This window comes from Acyrthosiphon pisum, chromosome A1 (assembly GCF_005508785.2).
Source record: "Acyrthosiphon pisum isolate AL4f chromosome A1, pea_aphid_22Mar2018_4r6ur, whole genome shotgun sequence".
Classification (NCBI taxonomy): domain Eukaryota; kingdom Metazoa; phylum Arthropoda; class Insecta; order Hemiptera; family Aphididae; genus Acyrthosiphon; species Acyrthosiphon pisum.
In genome coordinates this window covers 135167815-135187883 of record NC_042494.1, presented here as the reverse complement: position 1 = coordinate 135187883, position 20069 = coordinate 135167815, and the positions used below count along the sequence as shown (strand labels likewise).

The 20069-nt window shown below is 37.2% G+C and overlaps 1 protein-coding gene across 1 annotated transcript in view; it reads right to left on the bottom strand.

Annotated features, from left to right (window-relative positions):
• LOC100165536 (protein sax-3) overlaps positions 1 to 20069 on the bottom strand; it is a 74932-nt gene that overhangs the window by 6154 nt on the left and 48709 nt on the right. The window contains exons 3-8 of the mRNA XM_001947992.5: positions 10870 to 11023; positions 9910 to 10040; positions 9657 to 9816; positions 7954 to 8120; positions 914 to 1119; positions 448 to 748 (exon numbers count right to left, since the gene is read on the bottom strand). Coding sequence (XP_001948027.2) covers positions 448 to 748; positions 914 to 1119; positions 7954 to 8120; positions 9657 to 9816; positions 9910 to 10040; positions 10870 to 11023 — 1119 coding nt within the window. The remainder of the gene's footprint in view (positions 1 to 447; positions 749 to 913; positions 1120 to 7953; positions 8121 to 9656; positions 9817 to 9909; positions 10041 to 10869; positions 11024 to 20069) is intronic.

The window sequence follows — 20069 nt, the reverse complement described above, 5'->3', positions numbered from 1 at the left end:
CCCCCAAAAACGTCCATAGTCCTCCCAAACATTTCCTACATTTTCTTTTAAGCTTATTCAACATTATCAAAGTAAGGTCCTATTAGCCCTATTAGCCCCCCCCCCCAAATCTCAAACGCTATTTGCGTCTATGCGACTCACGCGCCTACGAATTGACTCAATACTCGTTACGCTTACTACATTGAATTTTATAATAGTTTATAATTTAAATAACTTTATAAATACTAAAATTATAAATCTTTTAACGTGTTATACTCGAGAATTAATAATTGTATTTTTATGTTGGCGTAAACCAAATAAATACTTCAAGTTAAAATAAATTGCTTCAGCTAATAGCTCTCGACAATACACTTAATAAAGTATTCAAAAAATGTCAACAAGTTATTGACAAGGGCACAATGGAGGGTGACGTTTTCCATGCACGTGTGTGTGCGTGAGGATACTCACTCATTATCTGGAGTGTGCCGGATTCGGTGATGTTGATCCTGGCGATTTCCGTAGACAGCGGCGAATCGTCCTTGTACCACGTGATCACGGGCTGTGGGTTTCCAATCGCTTTGCATACGAGATTACCAATCGAACTGTAAGGCAACGTCTGGTTGGCTGGTCCGTATTCGATGATCGGCGGTAAAGACTCGTCGTACGCGGCCGCCGCCACCGTCAACGTTGCTCGCCACTCGTCCGAGCCCGCCTCGTTGATGGCCGAACACATGACGACCAGCTGGTCGTGTTGTTCTTTCCTGACGTTCTGCAACAAACGCGTGAAAATAACGGCAATTGTGAAAAAAAAAATTATTTAATATCACGCGAGTTCGGCGTAATTCCCGGACTTTCGGAGAACGGCGATGGGCTAGAGTAGTAGAGTCTAGGCGGCTAGACGTAACTACGGTATCATAAATGTTTATAAACTTACGTGTACGACCAGCGTGGACACGGAATCTTTAGTGTCTTCGGCGTGAAATTCGTTCCAGCTCTCCTCGGGGAATAGCACGGTGTCGTTGTCCTGCAAGGACCAGAAAATCGTCGGTATGGGATTACCCCGGACACCGCACTCGAATACCGCATTGCTTCCGGCCGATACGTGTGTATCTGCAGGCCTTTGGGCGATTAATGGGACAGCTGAAATAGGACAAAACAAAATGTTTTTATTACAACGAATAAAGGCGAATAAGTGACGTACGATACATGTGTACGATAAACTAGGCATATAGAGTTATATTATCGCTGATAAAAACCGTAGTATGCGACATAAAATTATAATTTATTATGAAAAATACTTCTTAAGGGTTTAAATGAGAATTTTTAACTATTAATAATATCCATAGGTACTAAAAAATATATATATCTGTTCACTAATCTATATCCAATCGCTTTATTTAATGTCGTCCGTGTACTCCCTACAGTCAGATGAATTTGTCGAGTAACCCGCATCAATCAATAAATTAATTATTTTATAAAATCGTTGAATTAAAAAACAATTTCTAGCACAACTCACAAGTCAAACAGGAAATTTGGTTTGCTTCTACTTCCCGATAAAGGGATTTCAAGTTGTTTGATTGGGGTGAATGCGCGTGTATTCGGTGTTTTGTAGTATTCAAGGTAAAGGGTAAATACTTATTTGAAACAAATTAATTAAACATCTTTTGATATACATACATAATAAATAATATTAACTATATATAGTATTTACTTTTTAGTGGGGTCGATGCGTAGGTACTAGGAAAAGTGTCCATCATTTGCAATAACTATGAAATCGTTTTTAATACAACTCACGTGTTGTGTACGAGATAAACTAAAACTAATAATTCGTGGGTCCATCAAATAATAATATTTTAAACAATTGTATGGAAAGATAAATAATTGTTAAAAAAAATGACAAACACATTATACTTATACTACCGGAGTGTTGCAGTGTGCCATTATATAATACATTACATAAAAGCATTACATGTGAAATGTTTGATTATTGTCATTACCATACTTTCGTTGTGAGAAATAAATCTGTAGCTGTTCGGATGCTGGATAAAAGCATTTCAGCGTTTTACAGAGTTATATAGAACGAAAGAACTTTAATTCTATCATCGGGTCTAGACATTTTATAAAAGTTGTTAAAAAAGATTTTGTTTTATTTTTTACAATATACATATAGTATGAAATGCATTTTTCATATTATAGTTTAACTTACATAAAGCAAAATTGTGTGGTTTTAAAATATACAAGTATATTAAATTATATTAATGCCATACAATATAATAACCCTTTGCGTGTCAATTTATAGTTTTTTTTATTATTGGGAATATATACATTGTAATCGTATTTAATATAAAAATACTGTGTGCTTTAATTATAATAATATAACACTGTACAATAAATAATAATTCAAACGCAATGTATTTTACCTACCTACCTACACAATATTAATGGTGTTATACACTGATTTTGAGTTGAACAAATGTGTTTAATAATGTAGATAATGCGAAATTATTATAAAATGGAAAACGTCATTTTCGAATAATTTACCAAATAAATAATAAATTAGATGCAAAGCAATATATGATGCTTCGAACAATTTAACAAGTATTCGGAATATCCACCGCATTACGTAGTTATTCAACATGACAAGGGTAAAGCTGTTAATGTTTATACGAAACGCGAAATTGCCACGGGAAAATTCAAATGCGACGAAACAAACATATGTTCAATTCGAATGTTCACCGACCGCCGCGTTTTCGGCGACATCCTCTGTGGATTGTAAAACAACTAACAGCCGATCCTAACCGTGGTAATAGTAATAATTATAATTGAACAATATTAAATTGTCTCTAGAAATTTAAAACGAACAATATATAAATATAAACCTATAATCGGTTTTCATTTCAAACGACGTATTACATTACTATGATTATGTTCGTTTTAATATTATTAGGTGTCATCGGATGAATAATAAATATTTTATACCGTTATGACCACGTGTTATCACGATCACACTATATGCGCAGCTGTGTACAACACTTGACCGCCAAACAAATCGTCGTCATAGTACGCAAAATATGGTTATTTCATTAAAATAAAATAATTATTGACGACCATGGTACCATCTATACCACGGTATACGTACGAAACATTTCGTATTTGTGCGAGTGAATAAAACGATATTATTACCAACGCACACGAGTCACTGCGAAATCTTGTCAAACGTACGTTGGCTGCTATTTTTGTCGACATTCGTTGGACGACTTACTCGAGTAATATTGGACGACCCATAATACTCGTATAAGGTTTACTATGAATACAATTTTTTTTTCGTCGTTGGACATATTTGTTTGGACGCATTTCCGGCAGCGTTTCGTTTTATTCATCTTGCATGACGGTCGTGCTAGGAGATTGACTTTTCGACCGCTTTTCGCCCTCGGACGACCGCCCCACGCAGCGGGGGTAGTAAATAACAACAGTATTACTATCGACGAGCGTATTATATTATTCGCATGGCTCGCAGTGCCAAACAAACTTTTTGGTTTGCCCGGAACGAAGTCCTCCGATAGTCCTGCGGCGGCCCTGGGCGTGGACCTCGGAGGAAAAACCCGAACGGCTCGCCGATATTATGTTGCAACCCTCCTCTTCGGGAACGTTCACGTTCACATTTCGCCCACCCAGCCGCCGCGTTAGTATTATTATCGGTGGCGTTAAGAACAATTAATACCGTGGTAGTAGTAATAGTCCTTCGGTGGTGGTTGTTTTGCAAGAGTCTAAGATTTCCATCCGTTTGGCAACGCGTTCGGTATCCAAAACCGTATTGCCGTAATATTTATGCGTGTGAGTGAGAATTAAGCAATATCATCTAAACGAACACACACTAGTCACTAGAAAAATGCGGACAAGCCTATGTTTGCGGTTTTACCGACATTATTATTGCACGACTTACTGCTCAAGTACCTACGCGTATATAATAGTCTACTACAGAGGTATTCAAACTTTTTCATCCCAAGGCTCCTTTGAGTCTTCACAAAATGTTGACGGCTCCCAAATTAAAAATGACTAATAATTTAACTCGCGACTAATACTGCCAAACACGACATACGCATTGATGATTTAACGATGGCAGTTGATGGTATCGCTGTCTCTTTTGTGACTTACGCGATCAATTAAAGCTATACTTAGCGAATGATTATAGTAGAGTGTAGACTGTAAACAATCCAACGTTTCCCAACCGGTGTGCCTCGATGATAATAAAAAACGTTTTTCGTAAAAATATTTTAAAATATTTATTGGTTTTCAATTATATGACGTGGCTCCCTTCGATAACTCTCGTGACGCCCCTGGGAGCCGCGGCGCACAGTTTGAATACCTCTGGTCTACTAGATACATTTTTTCCGTCTGAAACAATGTGTGCATTGACGGGGAAGAGAATTGTCCGTGGATTTCCGGCAGTGTTTCTTTTTGTTCCGTCTTGCGGGACGGCTGTGCGAGGAGATTGACTTTTCGACCGCTTTTCGCCCTCGGACGACTACCCCACGCAGCGGGGGTAGTAAATAACAACAGTATTACCATCGACGAGCGTATTATTATATTATATTATTCGCGTGTCTCGCAAAGCCAAACAAACTTTTCGGTTTACCCGGATCGAAGTCCTCCGATAGTACTGCGGCGGCCCTGGGCGTAGACCACGGAGAACAAACCCGAACGGCTCGCTGAATTATTGCGCAGCCCTCTTTGGTAAAGTCCACGAGCAAATTTCGCGCACGTATTACTTCTTTCAGCGGCAGTAAATCCTATTTCCGGCTAATTAAATTGGCGTTAACAGCATGGTAGTAGTATAGTATAGTGATGGCAGAAGTCAGTCAGATGGCGCGGCGGCGGGAGAAAAAGCGGTTTATCAATTCGGTCGACGACGATACTTGGGCAAAGCGTGAAGGCGGTGGTTGTTTCGGAAAATTCAAAGATTTCCGCGTCCTTTTGGCAAAGGTTTGTACAATAGAGGACTCGTGTTCGGTCGCGAAAACCGTATTCGCAAGAGTGTAGCGCATTTCACACACACACACATATATAATATATATGGTGACGGTGGTGGTGGCCGTTTGATTAATGCGCACGCAGCGATCTAGACCGTCTGTGCAGGAAAACGGGACTTTGGACGACTGGTGGGTGGGCGACGAGGAGGACGCGAGCGAAACAAAGGCCGCGAGAGATAATGGGCGAAGCTTGAGAATAGAAGTTGCCGAATTGTTTATATCACTGTAGTGCGTGCGGTGGATATACGACACGAGAGAGGTGTGGTTGTATATACTTATAAAGGCCCCCCGAGCCCTATTTATATGTGTACGTACATATTATGTATATACATATATACGGGCGTAGCTATATAAGCTCCCTGCTATTGCAGTTGTGTATACATATATATATATATATATATATAAGTGTATTTATAAATGTTTTCTTGCCGGTTTCGAGACGGCAACCGTTGCCCGCGGCGGGTTGGTATACGCGCGAGGACGCTTCAGACGCGTATAGGTATATATTATACGTGACCGCCGTCGAGGCGAGTGGAGGGGTTGGAAAAAAAACCCGTCGAAAGTTTTAACAGAGAAAATAATTAAAAGCTTAAGACCACCAACCACCACCACCACCATCGCCGTCGACCCAAACCCTCCCACCCGCGGATCGAGGAGAAAATTGTCGGGTGTGGACTACCGACCGTCTGCGGTGTATATAGGTAGAGCTACGCATTATTATAGGTGCATGGCGGCTGCGGCAGGATAAGGTGCTTCCGCGAGCGAGATAATCGCGGCAAAAAGTTTGCACTTAAAATTCACGTTTATGTACACTGCACACGCAGTTCTGCGGATAAAAGAAAAATCTAGTGTAGGTGTATTATATTATATTTTTATCCGTCCAAGGTGCCTTGTTGTGGCGCTGATATCGGCTTGAAACACTTTAAAAGCAAAAGATATTATTTAACGCATCCTCTGTATATTATTATTATTACACGGTTCTGCGTATATAATATATATATAATGAAAAATGCCCGATCATGCGTACATTTTTCTAACTCGGCGTTTCTGCGGGTTTAGGTTGTCGTTTCTCATCGAAAACAACGAACTAAATAAGCGTTTTCATTCAGCGAAGCTAATAATATCATATGACGACCGGCAACGCAATATCTATCATATCATATTATTATTGTTATATATGCTACCTAATTAATATTTATACTATTATGTAATCGGTATCGACGATAACGCGATACTGCGATAGCCGTTTCATATTATAATAAACAGTCTTAATTAGATCGCACTCGCTGTAAGTTGTTTTGTTGTGCGCGACAGTCCGCGCGTATGTCTTAACTGGCGCAAATATAACAATTATGTAAACGATAAACGGGTCTATTCTGCGAAGAATATTACCGTTATGATGATCCAATAAATTATTATTATCTGTAAAGTGGCCATCAAACGAAATTTTCCGAGTTTGTATCGCTCTCGAAACACAAGAGATTTCAATTTGTATTTTCCAAATAACGAATCAAATCTAAACATAAATTATTCGTGGTAGGTATTCCACGAAAATTTCGAATATTGTGTAATGACAGGTCACGTGGTTTTTGCCCCTTTTTGCACGCTAATATTGTGTTACACTTACAGCGGTTGAAAAAATAATGAAGTGATCCAAAGTTCCATCGTTAGATATACACCTGACAAAAAGTTAGTTTAGTCGTTGGATGGGGGGAGGGCTATGGCCCCCTTAGCGCACCGTGGCTACGACTCTGCAGGGTACAACCTCACAATAATAATAATTACGACACAACAATGTACGGTAAGAACGGCGTATGGTATATTATAAAGTACATACGTATTATACCTGTATATGTTTTTTTTTTTTAAATTTCGGTTGTGTCGGCTCTCTTCGACCAGATTGTTTCATCTCAACACGTTAATGTTCATTGTAGAAACAGCCTGTATAGAGGCAATATAATAACTGTTGCGCGGAAGTTTTGAAATTACGATGTCGAACGGACCGGAGCTTTTCACCTCTGACTTTACCGAACTTCGAAATTATTATTATTATTACTATCGAACAAGAAAGTTTTAAAATCGCTCGCGAATAATAAACACATCCGGACCCTATTTCCGATTAACGACTTTGCGATAGTAATATCGTGTTTATCTTTGGCCGTATTCGTTGGTTTTGCGTTCACGAAAGCCAAAGATGAAAATATATAAATCGAAAAGCAGCAGTGTGCGACGCAGATTGTTCACACCTACGATATTGTGTAAACATATTATTACCACGGTCACCGGGTTCTCCGGTTATTATATTATTAACACGTCGCCGAGGATATTTAGATGGTGATAGTGTTATCAGTGGTGTTTTCACCGCTCTAAAAAGTTACGAGAGTTCAACCAAAGTCACTTTACCACAATATTGCGCAGGTACAACAACAAAAACACAACTTCTATTCATAATTTAGTCGATTGAATAATTTAAGGAGTATAAAATTTAGTTCAAAATGAGATAACAACGGTATATTATCCTAAGGGATTGTTCTTCTTCGTAAAGTTTTGTTTGACGAAGTGAGCTCTAATTTTGGATACCTTTAATTATTGATCGAAATGCACGTCGAGGTTTTATTTACAGAAATTTTAGAGCTTAAAACATTATAGTGAGTTGCGTTATTTCTTATTACAAGATTAAATAATTGATGATCGTTCCGCGGAACAGGCGAAATTTCGTTTGAACGGCACGGCAGTACAGCGGCGATTTCATAACACTATATACGCCATTTAGGGCTATGAAAAATCGCAGTTGCATGTCAGATTCGAGATTTTCGTTTTTGTATTCCCCGAGAGCAAACAGTACCGCTATATATTCGTTTTATATATTATTATTATGATCTCGTTATATTATACAACGAATTTAAATTACTATATTTATACTGTAAAACGGTTAGCTACTCACAGTGCACAGTGAGGGAAGACGCGGCGTTTACTTTGCCCTGGTGATTTTCTGCGTGACACACGTACTTCCCCTCGTCTTCCGGACTCACGTTGTCTAATCTCAAACTGCCGTCTTGCGTTATGTAAACGTGCTCGAACGTGTCCCTGTCCCCGGAAAGCTTCTCATTCCTGAAACATCCATCATTTTTATCTTATTAGTATCTCGAGATTATTTTTTGAATTTTTCAAAACCATATAATGCCATAATATTGTGAACTATGATAAAGCTTATACTTAAGAATATAAAGAGAAATCCACCGGAAAGCCCAATGTTTCAAAGACAAATATTTGTTCAACCCGACGATTTGCGTCTGGTCTCGTTGTTTTAAGTATAATGGTTGGAAATAATTAATTCTTTTTGGAGTACAAAAAAATTAATGGGTTGTGATCGGTTTATTAAGAGCCACAAGTCAGTGCGTCAAATTTGAGAGAAATTACTACGTCTGTCAATGTTATTCACATGCCAACGTGAGCTCACTATATGGGCTCGAAAATTCAAAACTAAAGTTTATGAACAGAAAAATTAAATGTAAATTAATTAGGTCGCAACACTGATTTATAATATTTTTAGTTTACAATATAATATTAAAATAATTAATTTTAAAATCGTGTTACCTGTCAAAAAAATCTATACGCTACAACACGAATAATGTATACGTATATTAAATTAACAATACCTATATAGATTGTAACAATAGAGACCTGACAGATGAAATAACTTTTGTTCTAATCAATATTTTAAAATTTGTTTTTATATATATCTTATAATCATTTTCACTCCGTGTAATGCATGCATAATATATAACAATTTATTTTTATTTTTTATTAATGAAAATAAATAATAGCCAGTTTGTAAATCTGATAAAGAAACAATTTTGATGGTAAATATTTATCTAAGTGGAGTAGTTTATTATTTAGAATTTTTTTAAATATCAATATTTTGGTGAGGAAATCAATTTATAGAACTTATAAACTTTTTTCAAAACATTATATTTTTGGGAATTTCCTGGCATGAAAATGTTACTTAAATTATTTATTAATCATATAATTTTCACAATTCTTGTCAAATGGTTTTGTAGCATATTTTTTTTTTATTCTATATATTATGTTTGTTGATAGTATGCTAATTATCTATAATATTGACGCAGACCCAACAGTGCGGGTCCAACAAAAAGTAAATTTGCTATGTTGTTATATGAAAAAAAAGCAACAACAAATCAATGGGGCGTCGTACAAAAAAATAAAATCAGTAACCATGATCAAATCCTCGTTTGACAGAATAAATTCTGTAGAATGAAATATCCATTACGACCGCATATCGGATAAGACGACTGTACTCGTCAATATCGTTATAAACGGTTTTCACACATAGGTACATTTTTCATTTCACAACTGCATTGGGTTGAACAAATCCAATTTATTAGGTAGTTAAAAATGAATAATACAATCCGAAATATTTATTTAGAAGTTATGTCATGCAGGTTAGGTTATACTGTTAAGTTTAAATAACTATAAATACATTTTGTTATAAAATTTTACGAATATTAGATTCTCTTTGGCAATACCTAACCGAAAAATGAAGAAAAAAACAATATCAATGAATATATTGTAATCTTTATATTTTGAGCAACATCAGCTGCTGTTGATCAAAACGATATTAATTACCTATAATGGCTTGTCCTTATGTGTTGCGCGACCCCAGTGTTCGATATTCTTTTCCAAAACACTTCCGGTTGAGGAGTTCCGCCGATTTTACACTGCAACTGTACACTGGAACCAGCCATAGCTATAGTGTCCTTCGGGGCTTGTATCATGTACGGACGTACTATAATAATATATATAAATACACGAGGAGTATAGAAAACGGTTATCAAATGAGTTTGAAAATGAATTTTCATGAATGTAATTCAGTACTCACTCTGAGTCGCCAACAAAATCGGTTTGGATTTCCGGACTCCGGCCAAATTGCTAGCCACACATGTATAAGAACCGTCGTCCTCGGAGTTCACGTCACGAATGATCAAATTTCCATTGTCTTCAATGTACCATCTAAAATTACAAATTATCATACAATTATTAATTTTTTTTTGAAAATTGAATCTTACACAGCACGCATTTTGATAAATTCAATCTTACCGATGGAATATTGAATACCGTATTTGTTATAAGAAAGCATATTACAGTATATTACATTATACTTGCTTAGAATTCGATCTAATTTAATCAACGTCCATAAAATACTAAATAAACCAATTAAATTTAAATATTCTAGCTGTTTATAAGTGTGAATACCATTTAGGTAACGTTTTCTCTATTACGATTTGAATCGATATTCACTTAACGATTCCATTTGCTTTGTTTGGAATCCTATTTCGTAGCTAAGTACATTTTATTTTATATTCAAGAAGATTTGGAGGTACAATTCCAAGGATTTAATACGCAATTATTGTTCTTTTTTGACTTAATTCACTTAAATAGTTCATTAGTGCGAAAAGATTAATTAATAGATTGCCGATTATAAGTTGTAACTGAAATTCAAAGATACAAACTTAAAACAATGGCTGGTTTTCCTGCATAATTTTAATAAATTAATAAAAATGATTTATAATAAATTATTATAACAATACAATATGACCTATATACCTATCTTTTCAGACAGAAATGCAGAATATTTGAATATACACTGTAGGTAGGTATAAAAAGTCGAAAATATTATACAAGATATAGATTAATTGTAAATTCGATTAACATAAATACATAATGTAAAATTATATTTATGAACGTAATGTCTGCGTCGAACCCAATCGCATAAAAAAAAAATCAATTTTAACGATAAAATGGTCAAAAAATTAACGGCATATTATTAATGGCAGCTTACCTTTTTTTGCTGTCGGCCGGCATGGCTTGACCGTTTTTGTGCCACGCCACCGATGGTTCAGGATGTCCTTTGGGCGGGTCGCATTCCATGATGGCTGTGTCACCGGACGCCGGATTCACGTCCTTGGGCTGCACTCGAAAGTCCTGTTTCAGGTCTGCAAAAATAACGACCGAGTGGTGAATTTCGAGCAAACTTTTCGGCTTGCCGACATTATGCGCGGGGGAGAGAGAGCAAAAAAAAAATAACAAAAATAAAAATAATAACCGTAATAAGAAAAACAACGTTTTCAGCGTACGTGCCCTGCTTAATGCGCAAAAAACAGGTGCAAACGTTAATACTCGCGCGCCCAAGTCGTCGCCCTCCCTCCCGAAGCTGCAGCGTTGTTTGCGGGGCCATAAAAGTTTAGTGCCGCTTTGTTTTCGGTGGCGGCGGCGGCGGCGATGGTGGTGATGCAAATGAGACGAGGGGGTTTCGCCAAGTGCCTAATAAAACAACGTCCCTCCGACCCCCATCCCCCCCGTCACTTCCACAAGAAACTCCGGTGGGCACGTTGAAATATCGTAGTGATCTGAAATGATCATTTTTTTTTCATCCCTCAGTTTCTTTAACCCCGTCATTCTAACTCCACTCCCCGCCTACTCCATCCCATAACGTCATTGCTCTTATTTAGTTCACACACACACACATACATCCATACGTATATATCACACACTAGTATATTATACCACTACCAAGGTGGTTACCGAGGGGTTTTCTTTCCGTGAGCTGTACGGGGCGTGGTCACGATGTTCTTGCGGCATACCTACATATAACCTACTCCCCACCACACCCACCCGATTTTCTTACCACCTCACCACTATACACTTACACGTCAACCGGCTCCTAGTGTGTATATATTATTATTATCATAAGAAGTGAAGTTATGCGCGTGTTTCGGTGTGTGTGTGTTCGTGCAGACGTCGTAACTTTGTTCGTATGCGGTGTTCGTGTGGGGGAGTATAGTGGTGGAGCGGCGACGGGGCTGAGGGTTTTGACAACAACAAAAAAAAAGTGCCGCCGAAAGCTTTCTTCGACTTAACGATAATGAAGCGCACCGGAATAAAGTGTGTATAATATAATATATAGTAAGTATACTATACAATATCCACCCCGCCATGCCGTGGCTACCCACTTTGAATATCTATAAGTTATGATTATCGCCACTCGTGGGCTTTACAACTTCGATGCATGCAAATGCCAAATTATCAACGTCGTCGACGTACCTACCTACCGATTTACGTGCGACGGCGTAAGTATAAAATATATTATATTATTTTACAATGCCAAAGCCGGCCCGTTTGTTTTACGACAAGTTATTCTTTCCAAAACTCTTCGGTCGCACAGCACCACCTCGGTGGCTCACTTAGATTTTACATCTTAAAGGAAACAATTTAATCTGTTCGAGAATAGCGGCGGCGAGGTGCCGGAGTTTTTTAACTTTATTTTTAGTTTTGTAACACAAACTTTCGAATAAATTCACCCGCCTGCGACACTGTTTGGCGTAAATATTTGTGCCTTTTGATGTTCGTACCACCATAACTCTGTATAAAATAACATATTAATATATTATTATAGCTGCACAAAAGTTGGTTTTAATTATTCTTTTGACGATATTTTAAAATCGAAATTCATTCATATTTCGTTTTGCTATTCGTATAATATTATCGTCAGACTAAATGTACCTACTATGCTAAATTTACATTATTCAGCTTTATTCCCAAATCACCTGCCGCGTGCCCAAGTGCAATGCGTAGGTAATATATATAAACTTTTAACTGACACAGTATGATTTGTGTTGGTTATATTATTAACTTATATTCTTCCATCTAAAGAATACGTCGTCATTATCAAACACTAAAGTGGTTTCGGTAGATAAGATAAACTATTATTGTTTTATAATTTATATATGTCTTGCACAGTGCTGTTGAATTCTACACATCACATGACGTGTCAGATAGTCAGAGGTTTTAATATATAACTATTTGACAAATGTTCGATGTTACCTAATGATTATGTTTTGATATTAGCTAATAATATAATGCTGATTATTACTGAATAATAATATTATTCTCGAAAGAACAAAATAATATATATTCAGTCTCATTTTTCCAACGGCGGCTATATTATATACTACCGTATAGTATATCGGCGGTCGTCCCGTTTTATTTTTGTTTCTGTTTGGACGTTTGTCCCCGAAACGAATTTCATTAGGTCTCGCGGACACCTATTGTGGGACAGACATCGTGAGAGACATCGTAGAGCCGCGTGCCAGAGGTTGCAGCTACGAAAATTCCACGGCCCGACCGGCATTTAACGCGTATCGCTCGTAATATAAATTCTCAGCCCGCCAAACAGACGTCTTCGTAGTATATTTAATTTTCGTCTCTGCGGCGAGTAATAAGCCCTGTCCGGCGGGTGACGTACAGATACGTCGTCGTGTATATTACATAATATCGTATACCATGGAACCCGAACGCGGTAACGATTTCGGGATTCCAGTTGTCGGAGTCGTGCGGGTTCGTGTGTATATAGATTACACGCGTGTGTATTTCGCTGTTTTTCAATTTTGACAAAGTAAGACAGATCTATATAGTCGCAATAGCGTCGGTGGAACCTGCCCGATACAAATGCGAATAATAGTCATGTATGTGTAGAACGCCACCGCCACTGCTGCTACATACATCGTCAGTATAATATCCACAGTCTAGTTAATTTGTTAAAACGTGGTCGTCCCCGGTGAAATGTAAGCGCGGCGGAATTACACGCGTTCCCGGCGGACGCTAATTGATGGATGTTTGCCTCGTACTCGACTCGAGTTTTATGTTTCGCGCTCACATACACGCACACTCACACATGCATACTCACACACACGCATCCGACACCCACCCACACTAGCTGTCACCGCTGCGGACTTCCCTCCCCAGCCGTCTCGCGCCAAGACGGATGGGCAATCGATTTTCGACTGAAAAACTCGCGCCGCCGCTCGTCCAAAGTCCGCCCCCGCCACCACCTCCACCACTGACACCGTTGTACACACGCCACGGCGGTGTGCTCATACGAGTGACAGATGACGTGCGATGAAAGGTGGCCCGAGAAAATTTATCTCTACTCCCCCCGCCACGCCGCGGCTAATGCGAAAAGTTTTCGAGCCCGCCGCCGTCTACGATTTCCACCGCCGCCGCCGCCGCCATAATTATGACTGGCCGGACGGACACATACGTGGTTAAACGTGGTTTTAACCACACCGATCACCGCGCGTTATAAGCCCCGCACGAGGAAGAATGCGCATCGGTCCGCTCCGAACTGTATATCCCGAAGGTACCGGTTTGACGAGACCGTAACCATCATTTCTGTGATCAACCATCGCGTGGATGATGTACGGTACACGTTACCTACTAAAAATTATTATATTATAATATAATACTATAAAATTGTACGACGACGACGACGACGACACGATTTCTCGCATGTAATTTGTTTTAAATATATATATATATATATATAATTCCACTTTACGGCCATCGCGGCGACTACGCGTTACGCTCGTTTCGAATTTATTATCGTACTTACAGGCTAAGGATTTATACATTTTTCTGGGTAAACATAAAATGTTTATTATCCATAAAAATTAATACACTTTTACCGTCAAAAGACGCACGTAATAGCACCAGAGACAATAATAATAATGATACAGTAAAATCGGTATACGCAAGTATTTAGGCCGAAATACCTGTAGGTAATGACGTTACCCTTACGTGGGCATTACTCTTGGCCATCACTACTTGAGATATAAATCATGATAGATTTTAACTGGTCAGCGACGCCAATATTTGAGTGTAGGGTTTACCCCGGCTCAAACAGTACGGTGGGACCAAATAAGTCGTGGGTTAAGTGGTCAATCTATCGGAATATATCGACGGAATAATTGATTAACCCAGTTGTAGCTGTGCAACCCGACGATTTCAGGAGTGTAAGTTGCAAATGACCGAAGAAAAAAGGTTCAAGGTTAATATTATAATATTATAGTAGCAATTGAATAACTTATTATAAACGCGTTAAGGTGATGACATTCAGTACAAAGATTAAAACTAGTCATTTATATTATTATGTTACACAATACTGTTTTCAGTATTTCTCACTGATATCGTGCTTTGACGATTTAACGTATAATATGGATTTAAACCAAACCACAAATAGTAGGCAAACGCATATTAGTATTATGTTATCTCATGGCGGAAAAAATCTCGATGTACCTAAATTGCCTATGCAAGACGCCGTGTTACTATAGGTAATATTATTAAATAATATTACCTATAGTAAAATTTAGTATAGTAAAATTTTTGCACCGAAATACATTAAAAAAATATCGTACTAATGATATACTGCGAAATGGACCTAAATACTGGTAAAAAAGGAGGAACAAAGTAACACCGACATTTCATGCCAAAATCATGCACATAATAAATCGGTGCACACGGATAATATTTGAATTTTGTTGTATAAGATTGCAATCATAACGTATTATAATATAATTATAGGTAGGTAATGAATACTAATGATGAAGTATTGATAATGTTATACATTTGAAACGTTAGAAGATTAATACTCAATAATTGTTAATAAATAAACAAATAAAATTAAATAAATTATACGAGTATAATATGAATAATAATATGTATCGGATTTGAAATTGAAAATAATATAGTAACATTATACAATCATTTGAATGTATTATTGACATACATTTTACGTTTTATTCATTCAATCGTAAAACTATGTTGAATGTTGTATTTTTTCCTAAATTTTATTTTTATAGAAAATAATAATTTCCATTTCCATTTCTTTGTTTCTGTTAGTAAAACAAACATGAACTACTACTACGTATAATTAATTATTTTGAACAGATTTTTTTTTTTTTTGTAGCTCGTGAAGTATGAGCGACTCAGAAAACAATTTTTCTTCGGACTCTTACAAAACGTCAAGTGGTGTTATTCGACTTGAAGCTGTGCTAAAGTTTGGTCACGTTTTTGTGACGTGTCCCTGAAATCTATAGTACATCTTGTTCTACAACCGTCGTGTATTATCGTGGAAAATTAAAGTACGTTTCTCGAAAACTAGGGCAATGTTTGGTTTCGCGACGCAAAATATAAAAATAATAAATGTTAATACCACCTACGTGCGTTTTTCAACACTCCGTTTCGCATCCGTCGTCGTATATTATACGACTCACGGAAATCCTAATTATTTATAACAAGAATGCAGTGGCTGGTGATATATAATATTTTTCAAACTCATTTTGTAGCCACTAAATGCCGAGTGTGTGTATTGGATCTAAATAATAATATTATTATCCGATATACCCGAGCGTCCTGGAATGTAATTATTATTATTACTAAAATACGGTTCTGGTTCGTTATCCACATAAAATAATGTTACGTTGTATTCGATCTCTAAACCGTATTTATATATTTTTATTAGCGAGTGTGCCATTGCCGCGTTGTATAATAATAATAATAATAATAATAATAATAATGTTCGTAGCACATCAATATTCACGAGAGACGAGTATATAAGTTTTAGTCGAAACTGATTCCGCCTGCCTATACATAGAGTATGATGTAGGACGTATCTTGCGCGCATATAATAATCTTTCCGTGAAACTGTGTAAAACCGAGAATGTTTCCGTAACGGCGTTCGCGATAGTATTTGTAATAAACAAACGCCTCGTGGATGGACGTAAAAGAGAAAAAGTAAAACGTAAGGAGCCGTTGACTCGTCGATAAGGAAGGTGATAAAAAGTCGCAGTGCGCTCCGAGGGAGCACTCTCTCAAATGGATTGGACTGTAGCGATAAAATCGAACGCGGAACAAAGACGCGGTAGCAAAGACGGAGATATTTTTTTGATCTCTTTTCGTATTCATGGTATAGTCATGATGCCCGTCGATTGTGTGCTACAATATCTTTCGAGTCGTGTACATGATTTCGCTGATCGACGAGACACAGTTGACAAATATTTATTTTGAAAATCAAGAAATGGAAAAAAAGAAAATCGCCCTCGTAGGTATTTGCATCGAATCGTTAATTTCCGAAAAACGCATTCGTATATATACGCTGCACTCGGTGCAGGGAGTACATATAGCCGGTTATGAACTGCACCTGAACACAGTACAAGTCGTGTTTGAAGAGTATTATGGTTTTTATTGATTTTCCGCGGTGATGGGGAAACGAATTCAATTATAAATATTAAACTTTCAAACTGAAATTGATTTGTTGCGTTCGGCCTGTATGATGTTTGTTTGGGTTCGGTCGAAACGATTTAGTGTTGTCGCGACGACGGCGGGGGTGGTCTAAAATGACAGATCGGTGATCGCATTATATAAATAATATTGCTATTATTATTATATCGCGTGGTGGTTATTTTTTTCGCTTTCCCAATCCCGGCCCGCAGCACCGCAACCTTTGCCCGTATCGGCTCATATATGAAAGCGAGTCTAATAGATTGCCTCGTCGAGAGCTTTTCGGCCAAATTAATATCAATAATCCTGTACACCGCGCGTATCTGATAAATATATATATATATATATATATATGTGTACACGTGAGTACTCTCACAACTACAGTGTGCCAATAATATTATTGCGTTCGGCCACTTTCCAATAAAGTCGACAACAGGTAATCTCATTAGTGTTTTTCTGTCCTCCCCATCACATGGTGGCTTGTAAGCCGTTTCCCCACCCCCGCCAATCACTATTGACGCTTTTATTATTTTTTTTCTCTTTTCGATTCCAATTCAATATTAACTACACCTTTATATACATATAATATTATATATATTTGACACCTTGACGTCGACGTTGACACAAAACGGATAAAAGTCAATACCATACACAATATAATATTATACAGCTCACACGTATCGTATATGTACGCCGTCATTACTACGTGTGGGTACCTATTGGTTCTTATATTATTATATAGATACGTAATATGTAGTATGTACACAATAACACGACAAACAACTTTTTTGAAGAACCGTTCGGCCCCCGTTCACTCTCAATCGTCGTATAAATAAACCCGTCACGAAATTAAATTACGAATAATTGCGTTCCGGGAGCTTCGTCAAAGACTCTATATCCGTCGCTCTCTCTCACTCTTGTCATCTTCTCTCTCTCTCTCTCTCTCTCTCTCTCTCTCTCCGCACACACACTGTATCTATATACACCCTCCCACCCCCAACACACTTGTGTAGGCATTACCACCCACCCCTTCTGGTATAAAAGTAATTACGACGTGGTGCACCGATACACCAATCGTCCGCCACCGCCTAGCCCGCATCGCTCGGGACAGTTCAAAAACAAAAGCCACTGAGCGCTCAAAGGGACTCCCCCTCATCGTGGAACACCAATCTGACCCCCTCCCGCGACCCCCAGGAATAGGAACGACTAATATACTCAAATATACAATGAATAATATATTCAAATTGGCGGCTAATGCGGTTTATATTGGCCAATACATCCCGTCGGGCTGCAAATTTCGTAACTCGTATATTATTATAATTTATATAACAATATATATGATACAATATCAAATTTACGATCCGAATGCTGTAGGCCCAAGTGCCCTATTATTATAGTCCCCGGCACAGTGATAAACGGCTCTACACAATATTATTAATACGATACTGCACGTGAATAAGGTGGATATTGGATTAGTACTTTTGCTCTTATGGCGCAGACACAGACAGCTATGTGTATCGTCGTCCGCACGTATTTCGTAATTATTCCACCAGACGGAGTAGGAAAAACAATGAGTTGGTGTAAGTCGTTTTCGCCTTCTTATTTAGAATTCCAGAGGCAAGATGTTGCGTTATTAGTATGTACGATACACCGGTCAGCTATAAATTTCTAAATTAACTTTTTCAGAAATGCATGTAAAGTTTACAGATCTTAATATGTAAGCTCTTGTTATTTTTTTTTTTTATATTCAATGATGTATTCTACACAACCCAAAATACAATATGAAAGTGCACTGGTATATTATATGCGCTCGCAAGAATATTAACGTGTTAAGATTTCTAGATCTGAGTCTAATAATTTATAAAAGTAGTCATTTTTTTTGATTAAATAAGGTAATATGTATCAAGATTATTGCGTACAATGATTTTTATATACTGGACGTATCGAGTGTATAATAACTTATATTTACAAATATAAGTAATTTCCATCAATAATAATTCAAGCCGGCCAAAAAATCACTCACAATGTTTATGTTTAAAATTAAATGTATTTAATTTTATATAAAAATTATTTTATGATTTGTTTTATGATATTATATAATTCGTCCTTTATGTAAGAGAAGTTTAATTTTTTAAGCTTGAGAAAACTCCATATTTAATAAAATATTTTAAATATTATGTAGGTACAGGTAGTTACTATTTAAAAGCGTACATGGCCGGTATTCATTTAGCCATAATTAAAAAGTTTAAACCATACCCACTATATTATGTTTTAATTAATTACTTTCCGTCGTCGAAATAAAACTACATAATAATCAAAACATATAGTGGTTGTTCGAAAAACAAAGTATGAAAGTTATTTCATATGCTTATAATAATAAAGTGCGCGTAGTTTATAAATCGCAGTAAAATATGGAGTTTTTTCATCTCGTTCATATCCTTTGATGGTTTCGTGTACATTAATAGCGCTTCGATGTCAATACGACCGTGGTATACTACAAATAGCTGGTAGCAAATACAAAATATGTGCATCGGAACGAACGTATATGATTTATGAGTAACCAAAGTTTTTTTTTTTTAATCGGACACCGTGTACGCAACCTTTTAAGTTATGTAAATCAAACTAGATCAAGCGAAAAAAAATTCCATACAATTCACCGAACAATATTATGTTTGCGCGTTTGATTAACGATGTATATCCGTCAATGATATTTTACAAATAACCTAGACGCATACAACGCAGACGAATTTAATAAAGTGTGTATGGTAACGCTGTTGGTGAAAGTTCTGTACACATCACACATTTGAAAATGATAAAAATCAATTAAAATCACAAAACGGGATAGGTAACGTTGATAATACGGTTATTGAGAGATGAGATATCAGAGAACATATTATTACCTGGGAGCATTAGACCTGCCAATCT